Source organism: Myotis nattereri (genome assembly GCF_964212035.1).
Source record: "Myotis nattereri genome assembly, chromosome: 6".
Classification (NCBI taxonomy): domain Eukaryota; kingdom Metazoa; phylum Chordata; class Mammalia; order Chiroptera; family Vespertilionidae; genus Myotis; species Myotis nattereri.
Window position 1 is genome coordinate 2,379,217 of NC_138081.1, and position 19,047 is coordinate 2,398,263.

The 19,047-nt window shown below is 55.3% G+C and overlaps 1 protein-coding gene across 2 annotated transcripts; it reads right to left on the reverse strand.

Moving 5' to 3' along the window:
• Nucleotides 1-4,090: 4,090 nt before the first annotated feature.
• Nucleotides 4,091-14,490, reverse strand: LOC308521279 (tripartite motif-containing protein 10-like; the record flags this gene model as incomplete). 2 transcript variants are annotated; one of them, XM_081094230.1, is made up of 7 exons in its annotated part: nt 4,091-4,817; nt 6,233-6,265; nt 7,929-8,044; nt 8,587-8,609; nt 9,169-9,399; nt 9,919-10,014; nt 14,071-14,490. In XM_081094230.1, 7 exons carry the CDS (start codon nt 14,488-14,490, stop codon nt 4,300-4,302), a joined length of 1,437 nt encoding a protein of 478 aa, XP_080950356.1. In that variant the 3' UTR covers nt 4,091-4,299. The 2 variants fall into 2 exon arrangements, with proteins under 2 accessions (XP_080950356.1, XP_080950357.1); XM_081094231.1 differs by lacking the exons at nt 9,169-9,399; nt 9,919-10,014 and having other exon boundaries at nt 4,161-4,817.
• Between the last annotated feature and the right edge of the window lie 4,557 nt (nt 14,491-19,047).

Sequence of the window (19,047 nt, forward strand, 5' to 3'; positions counted from 1 at the left end):
TTTCCTATCATTGTTGATTAAATTGTAATGGGGCAACCAGCGGAGACGACCACCAGGGACTCAGATGAAGATTTAGGAGCCTTTATGAAGCTGGCCAGCGACTACAGTTACAGCACCCTACCAAAGCAGAGGCTGAACTGCAGTGCCGACTACAGGAGTTACAGCGTTTTTATTTGCAAAAACCACAAAGTTCGTTACAAAGCCCTGTTTACACAATTTGTTCCCGACACAGTACAGCATCAGTACAGTGACTGCCTTCCTATCTATGTGCCCTAGGAACAGAGGGCACAGCGGGCCCCACCTGGCCGAAGCGCCAGCACCTTCCTATCTATGTGCCCTAGGAACAGAGGGCACAGCAGGCCCCGCCTGGCCGAAGCGCCAGCACCTTCCTATCTATGTGCCCTAGGAACAGAGGGCACAGCAGGCCCCGCCTGGCCGAAGCGCCAGCACCTTCCTATCTATGTGCCCTAGGAACAGAGGGCACAGCAGGCCCCGCCTGGCCGAAGCGCCAGCACCTTCCTATCTATGTGCCCTAGGAACAGAGGGCACAGCAGGCCCCGCCTGGCCGAAGCGCCAGATATGCAGCCCAGCACAAAATAATTTATAGTTTCCTCAGTGATCTGAATGCCAACTTTATAATATGCCATATATGCATATATACTTGCATATTTTTTATTTCCCATCCTGCTCTATTCTTCTGTCTGTTGCTATCTGTATGTTAAACCATTTTTTAAAATTTTTAGTCATTTAAAAAATTTTTTCAATTACAGTTGACATACAATATTATATTAGTTTCAGGTGTACACCCCAGTGATTAGACATTAGAAAATTACTAAGTGATCACCCTAAAAAAATCTCATACCCATCTAACCCCATACATAGTTATTAGAATACTAGAGGCCCGGTGTGTGTGTGTGTGTGGGGGGGGGGGGGTGTCCCTCAGCCCAGCCTGCACCCTCTCCAATCTGGGACCCCTTGAGGGATGTCCGACTGCCTGTTTAGGCCCGATCCCCCAATCCCACTGGAATCGGGCCTAAATGGGCAGTCGGACATCCCTCTCACAATCCAGGATTGCTGGCTCCCAACTTCTCGCCTGTATGCCTGCCTGATTGCCTCTAACTGCTTCTGCCTGCCAGCCTGATCAACCCCTAACCACTCCCCTGCCAGCCTGATTGATGCCTAACTGCTCCCCTACCGGCCCGATTGCCCCTAACTGCCCTCCCCTACAGGCCTGGTCCCCCCCAAGTGTTCTCCCCTGCAGGCCTGGTCCCCCCTAACTGCCCTCCCCTGCAGGCCTGGTTGCATTTAATTGCACTCCCCTGCTGGCCATCTTTGACCACATGAGGGCAGCCATCTTGTGTGTTGGAGTGATGGTCAATTTGCATATTACCGCTTTATTATATAGGATTATTGACTAAATTCCCTATGCCATACTTTACACTCCCATGACTACACTATAACTACTAACTTGTACTTCTAAATCCCTTCACCTTTTCCCCCACCCTGGCATAGTTCCTGCATCCTACGTGGGGTGAACATGCAGAGAGTCGGACCAGAACTGTCCTACCAGGTATGGAAGGAGGCCGGCAAGCTCCAAGGGCCTCTCTTCGCCCGTCAGACCCTGTTGGTGCTGCAGCCCCTCTGTCCTCTGCTGGTGTGCCTGCCCGCCTGGGCCCGGCGGGAACCTGGCCAGCAGGTGGTTGGCCAGTCAGCCAGTGAGGTGACCTGCTGAGAAAGGTCTTATCAAAGCGGGACCGTGATATTCATGGAGCAGCAGCTTCTCTTGGACATTCTAAGTGGCCCGTGGGTGGGCAGAGCGGCTGGTGGGTGAGCCGGCTGCATGGTGGAGTGCTGAGCCGGGGCCGTGGCCCACCTGCGAGTGGCCAGAGGACGCCTGCCTCTGCGTTTCCTTGGGCCTTCCTGTCCTTCCAGCTCCTGGACACACAGAGCCAGTGCCACGTAATGGTCATGAGCACAGGTTTGGGGACACACCATCCGAATTCCAAGGTGCGGTGCCGGGGTCCAGCCCCAGTGGTCCAGGGGTTCCCAAAGGTGTGGACGGAGTCGGCGAAGAATGAAGGACACAGAGACAGCGTTCAGATCATCAGCATAGCTGGGTTCTCCCATTTATTGTCCTGTTACATCTGTACTTATACCATTTGATCCTATAAGCATGCCTCTATAGTTACATCATCATATGTTTTGGGTCCTCCTTTGACCTTCTGCAGTTCCTTGTTTTATGTTTATAGTTCCTTATCTGACCTTTGATAAAAATCTTTTCTCTGTCTAGCTCTGTTGATTTTAATCTTGTCTAGGTTAGTCTCTGTGTTCCATTATAAGGGCTAGTTTGTTGTCTCTATTCCAAGGTCATTATCCTATTGTTCTACTGTTAAGCTATAAGGAAATAACTGAAGGAGATTTTCCTATTCGATGGCCTAAGTAAGGATTATGTAGCTTAAGTGTGATTGTAGTTAAGGTGATTACCCGCCTGGCACTTAGTTAAGGGGTTTTACTGATTTAGTCCCTTCCCTAGACCCGTTAATCCCTAACTCCATTCCCACCTGGGGAAACAACCTTTCTCGGGGAGGTGGCTCTAGTTATAACACATAGTGCTAAGAAGGGGAGCAAACATATTAAGAACAGTATGCCGTATACGCCAGGTCCCTTGGAACATATGCTGTGCAGATGTTTCTTCCCTGCAGCGACCGTGTCAAGCAGCAAGGGTGGATCAGCTTTTGGCAGTGTGGTGCCCAGTGGAGGCCACAGCTGTGCTGGCCGCTGCCCGCTGACTTGGGCCAATCAGCCAACCTCCACGTCTCAGCTCTCAAGCATAAATGGGGATATTGATAATAAGGTTGTTGTGAGGATTAAATGAGCTAATACAAAAAAAAATAGTTTTTGCAGTGACTAGCCGAAGTGAGCGTTCAATGTGTTTGCTATTGTCATTAGCATTTCTAAATCTCCAGTTCTCACTTGAGACCTGGCGATGTCCCACACCACCCCAACCGTAGCTGCCCACGAGGCCTGGGCAATGATGGGAAATTTTGTTGCCCTTATTTACATATTTCCTTATTTACATGTCTGTTCTTAGAATAAACTTTTCTATTTTGGAACTAACTTGAGTGTGTTTCCCCTCTTAAAAGAGAAAGAGCTGCCACCGTGCGGGCTGTGGAGCAGCGAGGTGCACCTTTGTGTGGAGGCTGGTGCCACCCTCCGCTGGACAGAGAGGCAGAAGCGAGGGCGCGGGGCCTCTGGGCTGGAGCCTCTCCCCGGGGAGCGGCCTGAGTCCAGACGCTGGAAGCGGAGCTGCCTTACCCCAAGTCACCGTGTTCAAGGCCGACCCACTCCCTCCGCTACTCCACACCCGAGACGGCAAGGTTCGGGGACGGCTGGCCTCTGAGAGGAGCATGCTGACCCCAACATTTCTCGGTGTGAGAAATAGAAATTGTCCTGAGCCAAGTCGCCTGTGGGTGTGGCCAGCACGACAGATTCCCCAGGGGCCCTGCACCTGCCTCTGCATAAGGCCGCGGCGGTAACCGCTCGGTTAGGGGGTCAGCATCCCAGCCCGTGACCTCGCTGAGCAAAGCACCAGCCGCACTCGGCCTCCGCAGCCTCAAAGCCGCCTCGCACGTCACCTGGATGATCTGCATACTGAGCGCGACCGGGCGGCGGCAGGCCGGCCCCCCCCCCCCATCCCCGCTCCCGGCCTCCACACCTTCCCACCCGCGGGGCTGAGGCCGGGAACAGGACCTGCGGGCGGGGCGCAGGGAGAACACGCCCGCTGTGTCTGATCAGAAGAGACAGACCAGGTCAGAGATGGTCCGCGGAGGTGTTCAGCAGAATCAAAGACAAGCCCCAGGGCCAGGAAACGGCATGTGCAGAGGCGCTGTCATTGCGCCGCCGGCGTCACCCTCCCCCGCCGCACCCCGCTCCCCACACCAGGTCACCCTAGTGCAACCCCCCCCCCCATTTTCCCCGAGGCCACGTCACCCTCGCAGCCCCGTCACCCGCACCGCGATGTTCTCCTCACGGCCCTCCCCCCGCGCTCCTTCAGACAGGGGCACGTGCTTTTGGGCTTTTTTTTTTTATTGTCACAGCATCAATGGCCACCCCCTGCTGGGCGCAGGCACAGCAGGCGTTTCTTGAGGCCTCGGGTCCATGAACCCTGAGGTTCGGGGGAGAGGACAGGATGGAGGGGCGCCGCCCGCTCAGCGCGCGTGGGGCGGAGGCGGCGGGCGCGGAGCCAGCGCTGGGCGGTCGCCCCCAGGCACCGCCTCGTCCCCGCTGCTCCGGCTCCGCTCAGGGGCTCAGGGAGAAGCTGGAGCCGCGGCCCCAGAGCCCGAAGAAGGGGAACACCTCCTGCGTGAAGGAGGCCGTGAAGGTGTGGATGGGCTCCCGCGTGGCCGCGTTGGCGAAGGTCACCCAGCCCACCTCGTAGTCCAGCGACACGCGCAGCTGGCGCGGCGGCTCCCGCAGCGCGAGCCGCGTGGGGAAGGCGCCCAGCGCCGAGGCGCAGCCGCCCGCCAGCCGCACGGCCCACACGCCCGCCGCGGGCCGCAGGCGCAGCTCGCCCTTCCGCGGCAGCGCCCCGAGGGCCACGCCCGCCGTGCAGCTGCCGCCCGGGCCCAGGTCCACGCGCACCACCCACGTGTGCCGGCCCCCCGTGAAGCCCGCGCGGGCCAGGACGCAGGTGGCGCGGTCGAAGCGCTGGGGGCCGTCGGGCGAGCGCTGCCACTTGTAGCAGAAGCGCGCCCCCAGGCGGTCCTCCGACAGCAGCAGCTTGGGGTGGGCGGTCCCGGGGTCCAGGGAGGGGCGGGCTGTGGGGGCGAGGGGCCGGCGTCAGCGGAGGCGCCAACTCCTTCTGGAGAGGCCGGAGGTCCCCCTGCGGCCCCGGAGGCGCTGTGACCACCAGCCGCTGGGGCCGAGGCCGCGCCTGGGCCGGGGGACTGGTTAGAAGGCTCCCAGGCTCCGCCCGGAACCTGAACCGGGACCTGTATTTGTAACAAGGTCCGCGGGTGATCGCACGTGGAAGCCCCGCAAACCGGCTCGGAGGACGTCAGCCCCGTCCCCTGGCGCCCGCCCGCCCCGCCCCTGGCCCTCCCTCCCTCCCGGGCTCCCCATCCCCGCCTGCGCTCCTCCAGGCCCCGCCCCGCCCCTGGCCCTCCCTCTCCGCCCCTCCCTCCCTGCGCTCCTCCAGGCCCCGCCCCGCGTCCGGCCTCCAAAGCCGCCGGGTCTGGGACCACTTGCTAACAAAGCTCTGCTGACCCTGCCTCCTGTGACTTTGTCCGCGAATGGAGACCAAGGGCCAAATCAGGCACCTGCGTGGCCCCGCGACCCCGCGGCTTCTCGGGCCTTGGCTGAGAGTGACCAACAGCCCTAAGTGGGTCCCCCACCACTGCCCTCCTTCCAACGCCTGCGCTGCGAAGGGGTAGCGGCAGCCGCTGCTCTAGGAGTGTGACCCACCCCAGACCGAAGCTGCCCCGGCCAGGAGGCTTTCCGAGGCACCTGCTCCCCTTTGGGTTTAATCTTTCTCCCCTGGCCACCAGCAGACGGGGCAGGAGCAGGGTGTGTGTGTATGAGTGTGTGTGTGTGAGTGTGTGTGTGCGAGTGTGCGAGTGTGAGTGTGTGTGTGAGTGTGTGTGTGAGTGTGTGTGTGAGTGAGTGTGTGTGTGAGTGTGTGTGTGAGTGTGTGTGTATGAGTGTGTGTGTGAGTGTGTGTGAGAGTGTGTGTGAGTGTGTGTGCGCGAGTGTGTATGAGTGTGTGTGAGTGTGTGTGAGTGTGTGTGTGTGTGCGTGCGAGTGTGAGTGTGTGAGTGAGTGTGAGTGTGTGAGTGAGTGTGTGTGTGTGTATGAGTGTGTGTGTGAGTGTGTGTGTGAGTGTGTGTGTGTGAGTGTGTGTGTGTGAGTGTGTGTGTGTGAGTGTGAGTGTGTATGAGTGTGTGTGTGAGTGTGTATGAGTGTGTGTGAGTGTGAGTGTGTATGAGTGTGTGTGTGTGAGAGTGTATGAGTGTGTGTGTGAGTGTGTGTGAGTGTGAGTGTGTGTGAGAGTGTGTGTGAGTGTGTGTGAGTGAGAGTGTGTGTGAGTGTGTGTGTGAGTGTGTGTGTGTGAGTGTGTGTGTGTGAGTGTGTGTGAGAGTGTGTATGAGTGTGTGTGAGTGAGTGTGTGTGTGTGTGTGTTTCCTTCTCAATTTTAGATTCTTCTTTCCCTCCCGTCCAGTGGTAGGATGCTTACCTGGTTCATAGTCCAACTCACAGCAGAGTTTTTCTGTAAAGAGGAAATAAAACAGGATGCGAATTCATTAGCCTCACAAAACCCATAGATCCGTTAATGACGGAGAAACTGAGGCCCAGAGAAGAGAAGGGGCAGAGAAGAATGAGCGCTGGAACGCTGCTGCCAGTGACTAGGCTTGAGCTCGTCCCAGGCTGGTTCTGACCCAGGTGACCCCGGGTGACCCGAGAATGTGGGTGTTTTAATAAGCTCAGGGGCGGTGCTGGCTGGGAGCCCGCTTGTCCCAGCCCTCGCCCTGCAGGGGCCTGTCTGCTCGCTGCCCTCTGTCCCCAGTGCTTCGCAGAGCCGAGGACACAGTAAGTGCTCAAGAAATAGCTACTTAGTGGATGGATAGGGGGCTAACTTACTTCTTGTTCTGCTTGGAAATTTCCAGGATAGGCCAAGGCCAGTCTTTGATTAGAGTAAAACTGCCCTCCCTGCCCAGCCCCTGGGAGCGCCAGCAGGGAGTGAGCTCGTGGGGAGGGCTGTTCAGGTGACACTTCGGTGGGTGGGTCATTTAGAAATCGGTGGCATCATTCGTGGTGTTGTGTTGTGTGTGTGTGTGTGGGGGGGGGGGTGTTGACAGAGCCAATTCCTGACCCTCAAGTCAGACCCTGCACACCCTCTCCTCCACGCCCTGTTCCGAAAAGGCTCACCGTCCAGGGCAGGCGCCCCAGACCAGAGCGCAGGGCGGCGGGGAGAGGGGAGCGAATCAGCTCCCACCGGGCAGAGAGAGTCGCTGCTGGTTATTAACTAACAGTGTTCATCATAAAAAACTTATTCCACAGGTGCGTCTGTGGGTTTTTTAATAATTGAGAATGATAGGTTTTTATTAATCACTGTCTTTTTATTATTTAATTTTTAAAATTTAGCCGAAACCGGTTTGGCTCAGTGGATAGAGCGTCGGCCTGCGGACTGAAAGGTCCCAGGTTCGATTCCGGTCAAGGGCAGGTACCTGGGTTGCGGGCACATCCCCAGTAGGAGATGTGCAGGAGGCAGCTGATCGATGTTTCTCTCTCATCGATGTTTCTAACTCTCTATCCCTCTCCCTTCCTCTCTGTAAAAAATCAATAAAATATATTTTTTAAAAAAAATTTTACTTTTTCCATCACCATGTATCCCCTCTATGCCCTCTTCCACCTCCACCACCCTACACTGTGGCCTGTGTCCAGGAGTTCTCTCCTCTTTTTTTTTCTTTTTTGCTCAATTCCCCCCCCCCCCCGCCCCGCCCCACCTCACTCCCCTCTCCCCACCAGAGCTGTCTGCCTGCTCTCTATGAGTCTGTCTCTATTTTGCTTGGCAGTTCAGTTTGTTCATTGAATTGCACACATGAGTGAGAGCACACGGAACGTGTATTTTTCCAACTGGCTTATTCCCTTAGCATAACGCTCTCCAGGTCCATCCATGCTGTCGCAAAGGGGAATTTTTCTTCCTAATCATTATCTTTCTTGATTGCGTAATGCCAATTGACCAGATTTGTGTTCTCCAAATTAGTTAACTTTTTTCCAGAAATCTGCGTCTTTATTACTTACTTTCATTGTCACATCACCCCAATGAGCAGATTTTATAAAGATCTGCAAATAAGGGAACCCAGGCACTGGCAGGGCCAGGAGTGGCTGGTGCTGGGTGGCGGGTGCATGGAGGCCTGGAGAACGCTTACCCAGAAACACCTTCATCTCCCTCTGCAGCAGAAGGGCCTGCTGGGGGAGGTCCCGGATCCTCTGGCCCAGCTCAGGGGACACAGCCTCTGGTTTCCGGCACTTTCTGGCTTCACATCTAGGGCACAGAATGGCAGCATTGGGACTCTCCTCTTTCATAAAACCTCCAGGCCAACCGTGGGCAAACTACGGCCCGCGGGCCGGATCCGGCCCGTTTGAAATAAATAAAACTAAAAACAAAAAAAAAAGACCGTACCCTTTTATGTAATGATGTTTACTTTGAATTTATATTAGTTCACACAAACACTCCATCCATGCTTTCGTTCCGGCCCTCCGGTCCAGTTTAAGAACCCATTGTGGCCCTTGAGTCAAAAAGTTTGCCCACCCCTGCTCCAGGCTCAGCACTCACCTATTCACTGGGCCTGAGCTGCCAGCTCCCACAGGGTGGGCCCCACTGCCCGCTCTTGGGCAGCGCCCTGCAGGCTGCATATGGGAATGCGGTTGCATAAGTGAGAGTGCATGTGAATTTCATCCTATAGCGGGGAGTGCCATACACTTGCATGGCACTACCTGGGCTTGGTGTGTGTGAGTATGTGTGTGTGTGCGTGTGTGTGTGTGTGTGTGTGTGTGTGTGTGTGTAAGGAGAACTATATCACTTACCTTATTAGCGTGCTCCTGATATTCTAGGAGGAGAGAGAGAGAAAGCAGGGATTCAGTTTCCACCTTCCTCCTCCCACTTTCCTTATAACTAGAAAAACAAAATACCAGTCTCTTAGCCCTGGGCGTGCAAAGGGCCCCAGACCACAGAGCCGCAGCATTTGGGCTGCACCAGCCTCCCTCACGCAGCCCTCCTGCCCGCAGCTCCCGAAGGTGAAGCGAGAGGGTGAAGCCAGAGCAGGCCAGGCCCCCTCGGCCTCCCTCCGGGCTGCCTTTCTGATGCTTTGCTGAGGCCCAGTCGCCCTCCTCCGGCGGGAGGGCGTGGACGAGGCCAGGAAGAACGTCCTGACTGCGGACCTGAAGCTTTTCAAAGAGCTACTCCCCCGGCATTTACCGCTGGGTCCGCACAAAGCCCCTGTGCGGCGGGTGGTGGCATGGACAGACCGGGACCAGGGGAGCAAGGACTAGAACTCAGAACCTCAGGTCCCGGGGCCCATCTTCCACTGGGATGAGATGTGAAGCAAAGGGGACAGGCTCGGCAGAGCGAAGGCGCGGGAGAGGAGGAAGCCGGCTGGGCAGCCTCACCGTCAGCAGCTCCCTGGCTGACCGCTCCTTCTTTTCCTCCAGCTCCGTGATCAGGGCGGCGAACCGGCTCATCTCCCCAGTGACCAGCATGTCAAACTCATCCCGCTGCTTCAAGAGGTCCCCCTCCAGCCCCTCCAGCTGGGCCAAGAGAGCGCCGTGCTGCTCCTCCAGGAACTGGCGCAGGCGTGCGAACTCAGAGATCACTCTTTGTCTCCTGGTGGCCACCTGAGTCTGGGGGCCCGAGGAGAAGTCAGCAGGAAGTTATTCCTCCCCTCCTCTCCTCTTCCTCCTCCTCCTCCTCCTTGTTTTTCCTTAGTTCACTCCCATCTCTCTCCTGGCCACATCCTCCATGGCTCGGTGGTAAAATCGGAGCCCCTGGCCCAGGTCCCAGACGGATGTGGGAGGGCAGCGGGCTTCCTTTCCACCTGCTCGGCTGCCCAGCTTTGCTTCAGGGGAGGCGGAGGGCAGGCGCTGGGGACACCCTACCTCCTGCCTTTTGCAAAGAACATACGATGTGCACGGCACTAACTGCATTACAGGCACCATCTCATTGCAGTCTTTACAGAATTCCGCGAGGTAGTGGAAAATTTTAATCTCCACTTCACAGAGAAATACACAGAACAGAGAGTTGCTAGAAGACATAGAGCAACTTAGTGTCAGAGTCAGGATTCAGACTCCAATGACATCAAAACCCGTACACTGTGGGGCACGGAGGAGGGGAGGGAGGGGCCAGGCAGGGGGGAGTCCTACCAGGAGGAAGTGTATCCTTTGATTTTCTCTTGACTGAATTTCTTGAATCTCCTCTGTCTCTTTTCTTAGACACTCAAGACACGTCTGTATCTGTTCCTGGAGAGAAGGAGCATACAACATTGAGGTGGGAGCAGTGGCTTCTATAGTTGTCGTCTCATCCTCCTCTGCCTCCAGGAAGACAGGGCCCCTCAGCTGGCCATGCCTGGGCCCTACTTGTCCTCAAAGCCCCTCTCTGTGGGCTGTCTTCCTCTGGCTTCTGTCCTTCGAGAGTTTTGATCAGGGATTGGCCCTTTATCCCGTGTCGACATAAGCTGTGCCTTGGGGTTCCCCCTGAGACTTTCCTTCTTCAGGGGAACACCTGATTTCTTGCCTTCGGTAAGTGGGACCTGGGATCTGTCGTGAGCTTGATACGCCCTCCTTGAAATTATTCCAACTTTCTCGCATGCCCGAAAGGGAGCACACCCAGACAACTCTCCCCTGTGAATGGAATCAATTTTCTGTGTGTGATTCTGAAGGGGAGAAGAAACATGGATGTCGCAAAATCAATCAGTTGGCTGTTTTAAAATTGCTTGCTCTCTAGACCAAGTATACACACGTAAATGTTCATATGGGTAAATTTGAAAATATATATAGAACTCTCATCATCAAAGATTAATGAACTAGGAAGGAACACTTCCAAACTCTGCTGAGGCCAGCATTACCCTAATTCCAAAACCAGATAAAGACACTACAAAGAAAGAGAATTACAGGCCAATATCCCTGACGAACATAGATGCTAAAATCCTCAACAAAATAGTAGCAAATCTCATCCAGCAATATATTAAAAAGATCTGCCGAAACCGGTTTGGCTCAGTGGATAGAGCGTCGGCCTGCGGACTGGAGGGTCCCAGGTTCGATTCCGGTCAAGGGCATGTACCTGGGTTGCGGGCACATCCCCAGTGGGGGATGTGCAGGAGGCAGCTGATCGATGTTTCTCTCTCATCGATGTTTCTAGCTCTCTATCTCTCTCCCTTCCTCTCTGTAAAAAATCAATAAAATATATTAAAAAAAAAAAAAGATCATACACCATGACCAAGTGGGATTTATTCCAGGGATGCAAGGCTGGTACAATATTTGCAAATAAATAAACATGATACATCACATACACAAATTGAAAGAGAAAAATCACATGATTATATCAATAGACGCAGAAAAAGCATTGGACAAAATCCAACACCCACTTTTGATAAAAACTCTCAGCAAAGTGAGACTAGAGGGAACATACCTCAACATGATAAAGGCCATATATGACAAACCTACAGTGAACATCATACTCAATGGGCAAAAGGTACAACCATTTGCTCTAAGAACAGGAACAAGACAGAGATGTCTACTTTCACCACTCTTATTCAATGCAGTACTGGAAGTCCTAGCCACAGCTATCAGACAAGAAGAAGAAATAAAAGGCATCCAAATTGGAAAGGAGGAAGTAACACTCTCATTATTCGCAGATGACATGACATTGTACATAGGAAACCCTAAAGACTCCACCAAAAAACTACTAGATTTAATAAATGAATTTGGCAACGTAGCAGGATAAAAAATCAACACCCAAAAATCTGTGGCTTTTTTATACAGCAATAGTGAAACTAAACAAACAATCCCATTTACCATTGCAACAAAAAAATTAAGATACTTAAGAATAAACTTAACCAAGGAGGTAAAAGACTTGTACTCAAAAAACTACAGGACACTGAAAAAAGAAATAGAGGAAGACATAAACATGTGGAAGAATATACCATGTTCATGGATTGGTAGAATTAGCATCATTAATATGTATATACTACCAAAGGCAATCTACAGATTCAATGCAATCCATATTAAAATACCAACAGCATATTTCACAGAGCTAGAACAAATTCTCTAAAAATTTATATGGAATAATAATAATAAAAAAAGACCCTGAATAGCGGCAGCTATCTTAAGAAAGAAATACAAAGTTGGAGGAATCACAATACCAGATTAAAGCCACCGTAATCAAAACAGCCTGGTACTGGCACAAGAACAGGCATATAGATCAATGGAACAGAACAGAGAACCCAGAAATCTACCCAAGCCATTATGCTCAATTAATATTTGACAAAGGAGGCAAGAGCATACAATAGAGTCATGACAGTCTCTTCAATAAATGGTGTTGGGAAAATTGAGCAGATACATGCAAAAAATAAATAAATAAAACTAGATCACCAACTCACACCAAACACAAGAGTAAACACAAAATGGATAAAAGACTTAAGAGTAAATCAGGAAACCATAAAAATCCTAGAAGAAACCATAGGCAGCAAAATCTCAGACATCTCTCATAGCAATATGTTTGTGGATACATCTCCTGGGGCAAAGGAAACTAAGGAGAAAAAGAAACAAATGGGACTACGTCAAAATAAAAAGCTCCTGCAAAGCAAAAGAAACCATCAACAAAATGAAAAGGGAGCCCACTGTATGGGAGAACATTTTGCCAATGATACATCTGATAAAGGGTTAATATCCAAAATATATAAGGAACTCATACAACTTAATAAAGGACAAACAATCCAATTAAAAAAATGAGCTAAAACGGGTTTGGCTCAGTGGATAGAGCATCGGCCTGCGGACTGAGGGGTCCCAGGTTCGATTCCGGTCAAGGGCATGTACCTGGGTTGCGGGCACATCCCCAGTGGGAGATGTGCAGGAGGCAGCTGATCGATGTTTCTCTCTCATCGATGTTTCTAGCTCTTTATCTCTCTCCCTTCCTCTCTGTAAAAAATCAATAAAATATATTTTTTAAAAAATGGGCAAAGGACCTAAATAGACACTTCTCCAAAGTGGACATACAGGTGGACAAGAGACCTATGAAAAAATGCTCAAAGTCACTGATCATCAGAGAGATACAAATTAAAACGACACTGAGGTACCACTTCACACCTGTCTGAACGGCTATCATCAATAAATCAACAAATGACAAGGGCTGGTGAGGATGTGGAAAAAAGGTAACCCTAGTGCACTGCTGGTGGGAATGCAGATGGTGCAGCCACTGTGGAAAACAGTATGGAGTTTCCTCAAAAAATTAAATATGGAACTGCCATTTGCCCAGTGACCCCACTTCTATGAATATATCCTAAGAAACTGGAAACACCAATCAGAAAGAATGTGTGCACCCCTATGTTCATAGCAGCACAATTTACAATAGCTAAGATCTGGAAACAGCCCAAGTGCCCATCAGTAGATGAATGGATAAAAAGCTGTGATACATTTACACCATGGAATACTATGCAGCTGTAAAAAAGAAGAATCTCTTGCCCTTTGAGACAGCATGGAGGGACCTGGAGAGTATCATGCTAAGTGAACTAAGTCAGAGAAAGACAAGTATCACATGATCCCACTCATATGGGGAATCTAAGTAACAAAATAAACTGATGAACGGAGTGGATCCAGAGACATGGAAGCCTGGAACAGAGTGTGGAATCTCAGAGGGAGGGTGGGGGAGGGTGGGTGGAAGGAAGGTAATCAACTAAAGGCCTTGTAGGCATATATGCATCACCCATGGACACGACAATAGGGTGGTGAAGGCCTGGAGGAGGGGGGCGGTCAGGCTGGAGGGGTCAATGGGGGGAAAAGGGGACATATGTAATATCCTCAACAATATTTATTTTTTAAAAAGACTAATGATAGGACACATATACTAAAAACAAAACACAGACAATAAAACCAGCACACACTCCTTTAATGACAGATAAAATTGCATATCACAGATACTTACTTAACCTGTATATATACAAACACCGAGTTATTCACAAACATGAACACTCAGACGGTTAGACCTCCCCAAACAGCGCACACAGTGCAAACAGAAACAGGAAGGCACGCCACTCCTTTCGTGAGTCCTTCATTCCCCCTGCAGACACACCGCTCCGCCTGTCACTCCCCGCGCGGCCGGCCGGCGCTCCCCCGCTCCTCTGCCGCCGCGGTGGGTGGGTGGGCACCCCCCCACCCCCCCCACCCCCCCCACCAGCTCCGCTCCCCGCCCCCCGCCGCGCGCCCTCCCCGCCGGCGCGCACCGGGCTGGCTCCAGTGCCCAGCTCCCCCCCGACCCCCTGAGCTAGCCCAGCCCCGCCCGGGAGGCACGGCCCCTCCTACCCGGTAGGGCCCCGCCGCCTCCTCCAGGAAGCGCACGGCGTGGGCACGGTGCTCGGCGGCCTCGCGGCACAGCGCGCACAGCTGCGCCTCGTCCTCCTCGCAGAAGAAGTAGAGCTTCTCCCCGTGCTCCGGGCAGGCGCCCCCCGCGCCCGGCCTGGACCCCGACTTGAGGCGCTCGATGTTCGCCACCACGCTGGCCAGCTGCCAGTTGGGCCGGAAGCCGCCGGCGCGGAAAGGCTCCTTGCAGAGCGGGCAGGCGGGGGCCCCCGAGGCCGGGCCCGGGGTCTCGCAGTACCGCGTGAGGCAGCCGCGGCAGAAGTTGTGGCCGCAGTCGATGGTGACCGGCTCCCTGAGGACGCCCTGGCAGATGGGGCAGCTGACCTCCTCTTCCAGGCTGGTCACCGGGGTGGCCGCGGCCATGCTGCTGGGCTGAGGAGGAAGGACGGGGAGAGCAGCGAGGACTCACACTCACACACACAGGCGCGGCCGCTGCGCCTCGCGTGGCCAGGGCTCTGCTGTCCTCCCAAAGGAGAGACACCTCCGGCCGAGGAGAACTGCGCGGGGGTGGTTCTCGTCCTTCCAGGGATGACCTCGGCTCTCCCTGGACCCCGTCCAGGGCCGCGGCCACAGACAGTCGCGCGGGAGGAGGTGTCACCGCAGTGCACCGTGGAGAGGCTTCTTGTGGGGGCCAGAAGGGGAGCCGGTGCCGCCCAGCCTCCTGCCCGGGCCAGCTGGGCCGGGAGATGGGAGGTATCAGCCGGCCCAGGGGAGTGTGGGCCCAGATAAGGGCTGTGCCGGGCTGCCCGCCAGCGGCCTGCAGGCGGCTGCGGGGGAGGAAGAGCCCTCAAAGCCGCCTTCGTTATGCCGCCTGCGCCTCCCGGAGGCCGGCCGTGCTCTCCCTCCTGCCTGCTCAGCGCTCCGGCTCTCAGGGTGTTGGCGGCTGGGCCGTCACTTGCCCGCGGCCGCCGGCCCTGCGGGGATCTGCGTGTCCCCCTCGTGCTGTCCGGTAACAGCGCAGCGGGAGCCACGTGTGCAGTCTAAGCTTGTCTCAGCCGTCATATAAAACGTGAACAGTGAAGCAACTTTCATATTTTATTTAGCGTCAAATGTCACTTTGACGTCATCAGTATACAAGTGAGGCACGGCCTGCTTCATTCACGGGGGCATATGGCCACACAGTGTCCGCAGCCCCACGCAGCGGCGGGCTGGGCTGGCGAGCAGGGCGGGTGCAGGGAGGTGACCACAAAGCAGCTGGCGGAAGGCCGAGGGCGGAGCAGAGTGGGGCTGGCCCGGCCGGGGCGGGAGAGTGAGGGTTCCGCGGTCTGAGGCACAGGTTCATGGGTGGAGAACTGCGGCTGTTGGGTGGCTGTGGGCTGGGAGGCTGCAGAGCCCAGGCTGGTGGCCCCGCGGGGGTGCGCTGTCTAGCTCAGAGCCTGCCCTTTTCTGTAAAATGGAGGTTTTCATGCCTTCCCCGGGGCTCTCATCAGATTGGGTATAATAACGTGAAATCAAGTGCTGGTAAACGTGGCTGAGTATGCCAATCTCTGACGGACCAGTTTTCTCAAGTCTATCAACATGCATCCTGTGTTGCGTCTCTCTCTCTCATCTTCTCCCACCTGCAGTCAGTGAAGTGCCTGTGACCAGACCTGGGGACCCTGGTGCTGGGGGGAGGGGGGGAGGACTTTAGGGGAAACCAGTCTGGGCAGGTGAGGTGAGGCAAAGAAAGCAGGGCAGGGAGGGTCCAAGAGCAGTCGCCTCGGACCTGATACCCACCCCCCCAACCTCCCCCCCAGGGCGAATCCCGCGTCTCTCACCTCCCACTCGGCTGGACTTGGTTCTCGGTGGGCAAGCCAGTTTATGCTCCCCAAGTGTCCCCCCAACCACCCAGTCAAGGGAGGGACTCCCTGCCGCTGGGCATGTGTGCTTCTGTTAACGTAAAAAAACCATTGAAACCTGTAAAGAATTTTTGTGAGTTTATTTGAGCCAAACTGTCGACATATGCCGGGAAGCAGAACCTCAACGAATTGAGATATTGCTCCGGAGAATGGCAGGGTTACATCCGTATTTATACATGAAATTCATTGGTGACAGATTTAAGGAGGTGGGATTAAGCGAAGTGGGGGAAACCTCTGGGATTGGATAAAAAGTAAAATGATGGACACATACTTAGGTGGGTGCAGGAACAATTAACATGTTAAATGAAAGAATCTGCTGCATCTGTCCTGGGCCCAGCACACCTGGCCCTGCCCCAGGGGCTCCAGATACAGGGAAGTCACAAGTTACCCAGACATCCCAGGGACATGTTATCATAGATGCAAAACGAGAGATAGGCTCAGTTACAGTAAAGGTTGACCTTATCAGTGAAGATATCGGCTTAGGACGGAACTGCCCACCATAACTGCTTTTAGTTAAGGTTTAATTTCAGACCATCCTTTGTGGTTACTTTAGGTCTCTGAGTCTGCTAGGCTGCCACGCAGGCCTCTCCTGAGCTTGTCAGGTCAGCGTGTGGCCCCTTTCGTCCACACTTCCCACCATAGGGAGTGGAAGGGTGGGAAGCAGTGGAGGGGCCTCGGAGAGTGGGCCAGCTGCTGGGGAGCAGAGGCCATGGGGAGGCCAGGGCAGAGTCCTGGGGGAACCAGGGCAGAAGCCAGGGGGAGGCCACGGCAGAGGCCAGGGGGAGGCCAGGGCAGAAGCCAGGGGAGGCCATGGCAGAGGCCAGGGGGAGGCCAGTGCAGAAACCAGGGGGAGGGCAGGGCAGAGGCCAGGGGGAGGCCACGGCAGAGGCCAGGGGGAGGCCAGGGCAGAAGCCAGGGGGAGGCCAGTGCAGAAACCAGGGGGAGGGCAGGGCAGAGGCCAGGGGGAGGCCACGGCAGAGGCCAGGGCAGAAACCAGGGGGAGGGCAGGGCAGAGGCCATGGGGAGGCCAAGGCAGAAACCAGGGGGAGGGCAGGGCAAAAACCAGGAGGAGGCCAGGGCAGAAGCCAGGAGGAGGCCAGGGCAGAAGCCAGGGGGAGGCCAGGGCAGAGGCCAGGGGGAGGGCAGGGCAAAAACCAGGAGGAGGCCAGGGCAGAAGCCAGGAGGAGGCCAGGGCAGAAGCCAGGGGGAGGCCAGGGCAGAAGCCAGGGGGAGGCCAGGGGGAGGCCAGGGCAGAGGCCAGGGGGAGGCCAGGGGGAGGCCAGGGCAGAGGCCAGGGGGAGGCCAGGGCTCTGGGAAGCCCGAGAGGAGGAACCCGGTGGCTTCCCTGCACAGACACCCTCACCCTCCATGACTCACATAACACAGACTCTGTGTAATTTCACATCCCGTGTGGTTCAGGGTTCAGGCTCTGGAAGAGGGGCCACACGCAAATGAAAGAGACAAGACAAGAGATAATAATTTGGAAATGGGGGGGGGGGGCAGGTGGGAGCCCATCCCCAGAGGAAGGACTCCTGTTGTGCTCCGGCCTCACCATCCTTTTATTCAGTTTGGGACCCACCCATAGCCCTTAGGCAGGCAGGTAACAGACAGACTATCTTATCAGTAAGGATTTACATGACTACCTGGTGGGGAAGTTGCCTCAGCTACCATTGTCTCCACTAAACGGTGGGTGCACAGCCCTGACCTTTGCCAGGGCTCAGGGGTCCCCAGCACTCGGGCTCCTTGCCCACCCCTCTCTGCTGGAGAAGACGATGGGCGGCTTCCCACAGACTCCACCTCAGGGAGGGACACTGTGCGTCTGAGGCAGGGGCCCGAGTGCACGGCTGGAAGGCACCCCACTGCCTTCAACCTCCCGAGAGGAGGCTGCCTGCCCAGCCTGCCGGGGGCCCCTGAGGAGGCAGTGACCGCCAGCTGCGGACACACCTCTGCCCTGGTGCTTCTCAGCTTCCCACATGGGCCAGCCTCCAGCAGGATCCCGTTCTGTCTCCTCTGGGCTCCCTGGGGAGACCTGCAGGGAGCTGGGCGAGGAGATCTCTGTGTGCCAGGAAGGTGGCGCCCACCCGAGGTGGGGATGGGGGGATGGGGGCGGGGGGCCGGCGGGGGGGTGGGGGCTGCGCTGCCTGTCCGGCAGGACAGTGGGTGTCCCCGTGAAGGGAATGGGTCTGGGTGAAGGGCCGTGGCCCCACATCAGGGACCCAAGGCTGCTGGGACAGGACGGGAGCACTCCGGGCCGGGGCCCTGGTCCCTCTGCCCCCTGGGCGCTCCAGCTCAGGACCCCACGCTGATGGGGCACAAAGAGCTGTCTCCCTGGAAGGAAAGCCTCAGTGTAGGCCTGGGGGCTTGGCCGCCCAGGATTCAGACTGGAAATGGGATTGGTTTCCCAAGGCCCTGACAGGGCCCGGGACGCCCTGCAAGCACTGCTCTCCTCTTGGAGCAGGGAGGCGTGGCCACTGCCACCTGGACTTGGGGCATCACCCCTTCCCGCCCGCCCCTCTCACATCTCTCCTCACCAGTCACCTGGTCAGGAAGCCATTTCCTCAGAAGCATCTCAGGCCTCTAACTGCATTATCCCCACGGCGACCAAAACCAGGCTCTCTCCGCCTGACCCCACCTGCTCCTCGCCTTCCCACCCACCCCATGCCTGCTGCGAGGCAGGCCTTCCTAAACACCACATCCAGTATGCTGCTCCCCATCACCTGCTCCTATGGAGCCCTGGAGCCCCAGGAAGGTTGCTTCCTGCCACCAGGCGTCCAAGCCAAAGGCCCTGCACAGTGGCCCTGCCCTCCTGCCACTCAGCTCTCTCAGTTGCCTTCCCCCAAGACAGGTGCCAGCACGCTGCCCTGGGCACCCGCTGTGTTCTGAATTCTTGACTCTTTCTTGCTTCCAATACTTTTCACATGTAGTTTCTTCCTCCTAGACTGCTTTCCTTTCCCCACACCCCACCCACACCTTTTTTAAAAATTACCATTAAGTCCTCTCCTCCCCTCCTCTTTTCCAACTGAAAATTCATCTTTTCAGGTGAACTGTAAATGCTGTTTGCATTTTAAAACCCTCCCCTGTC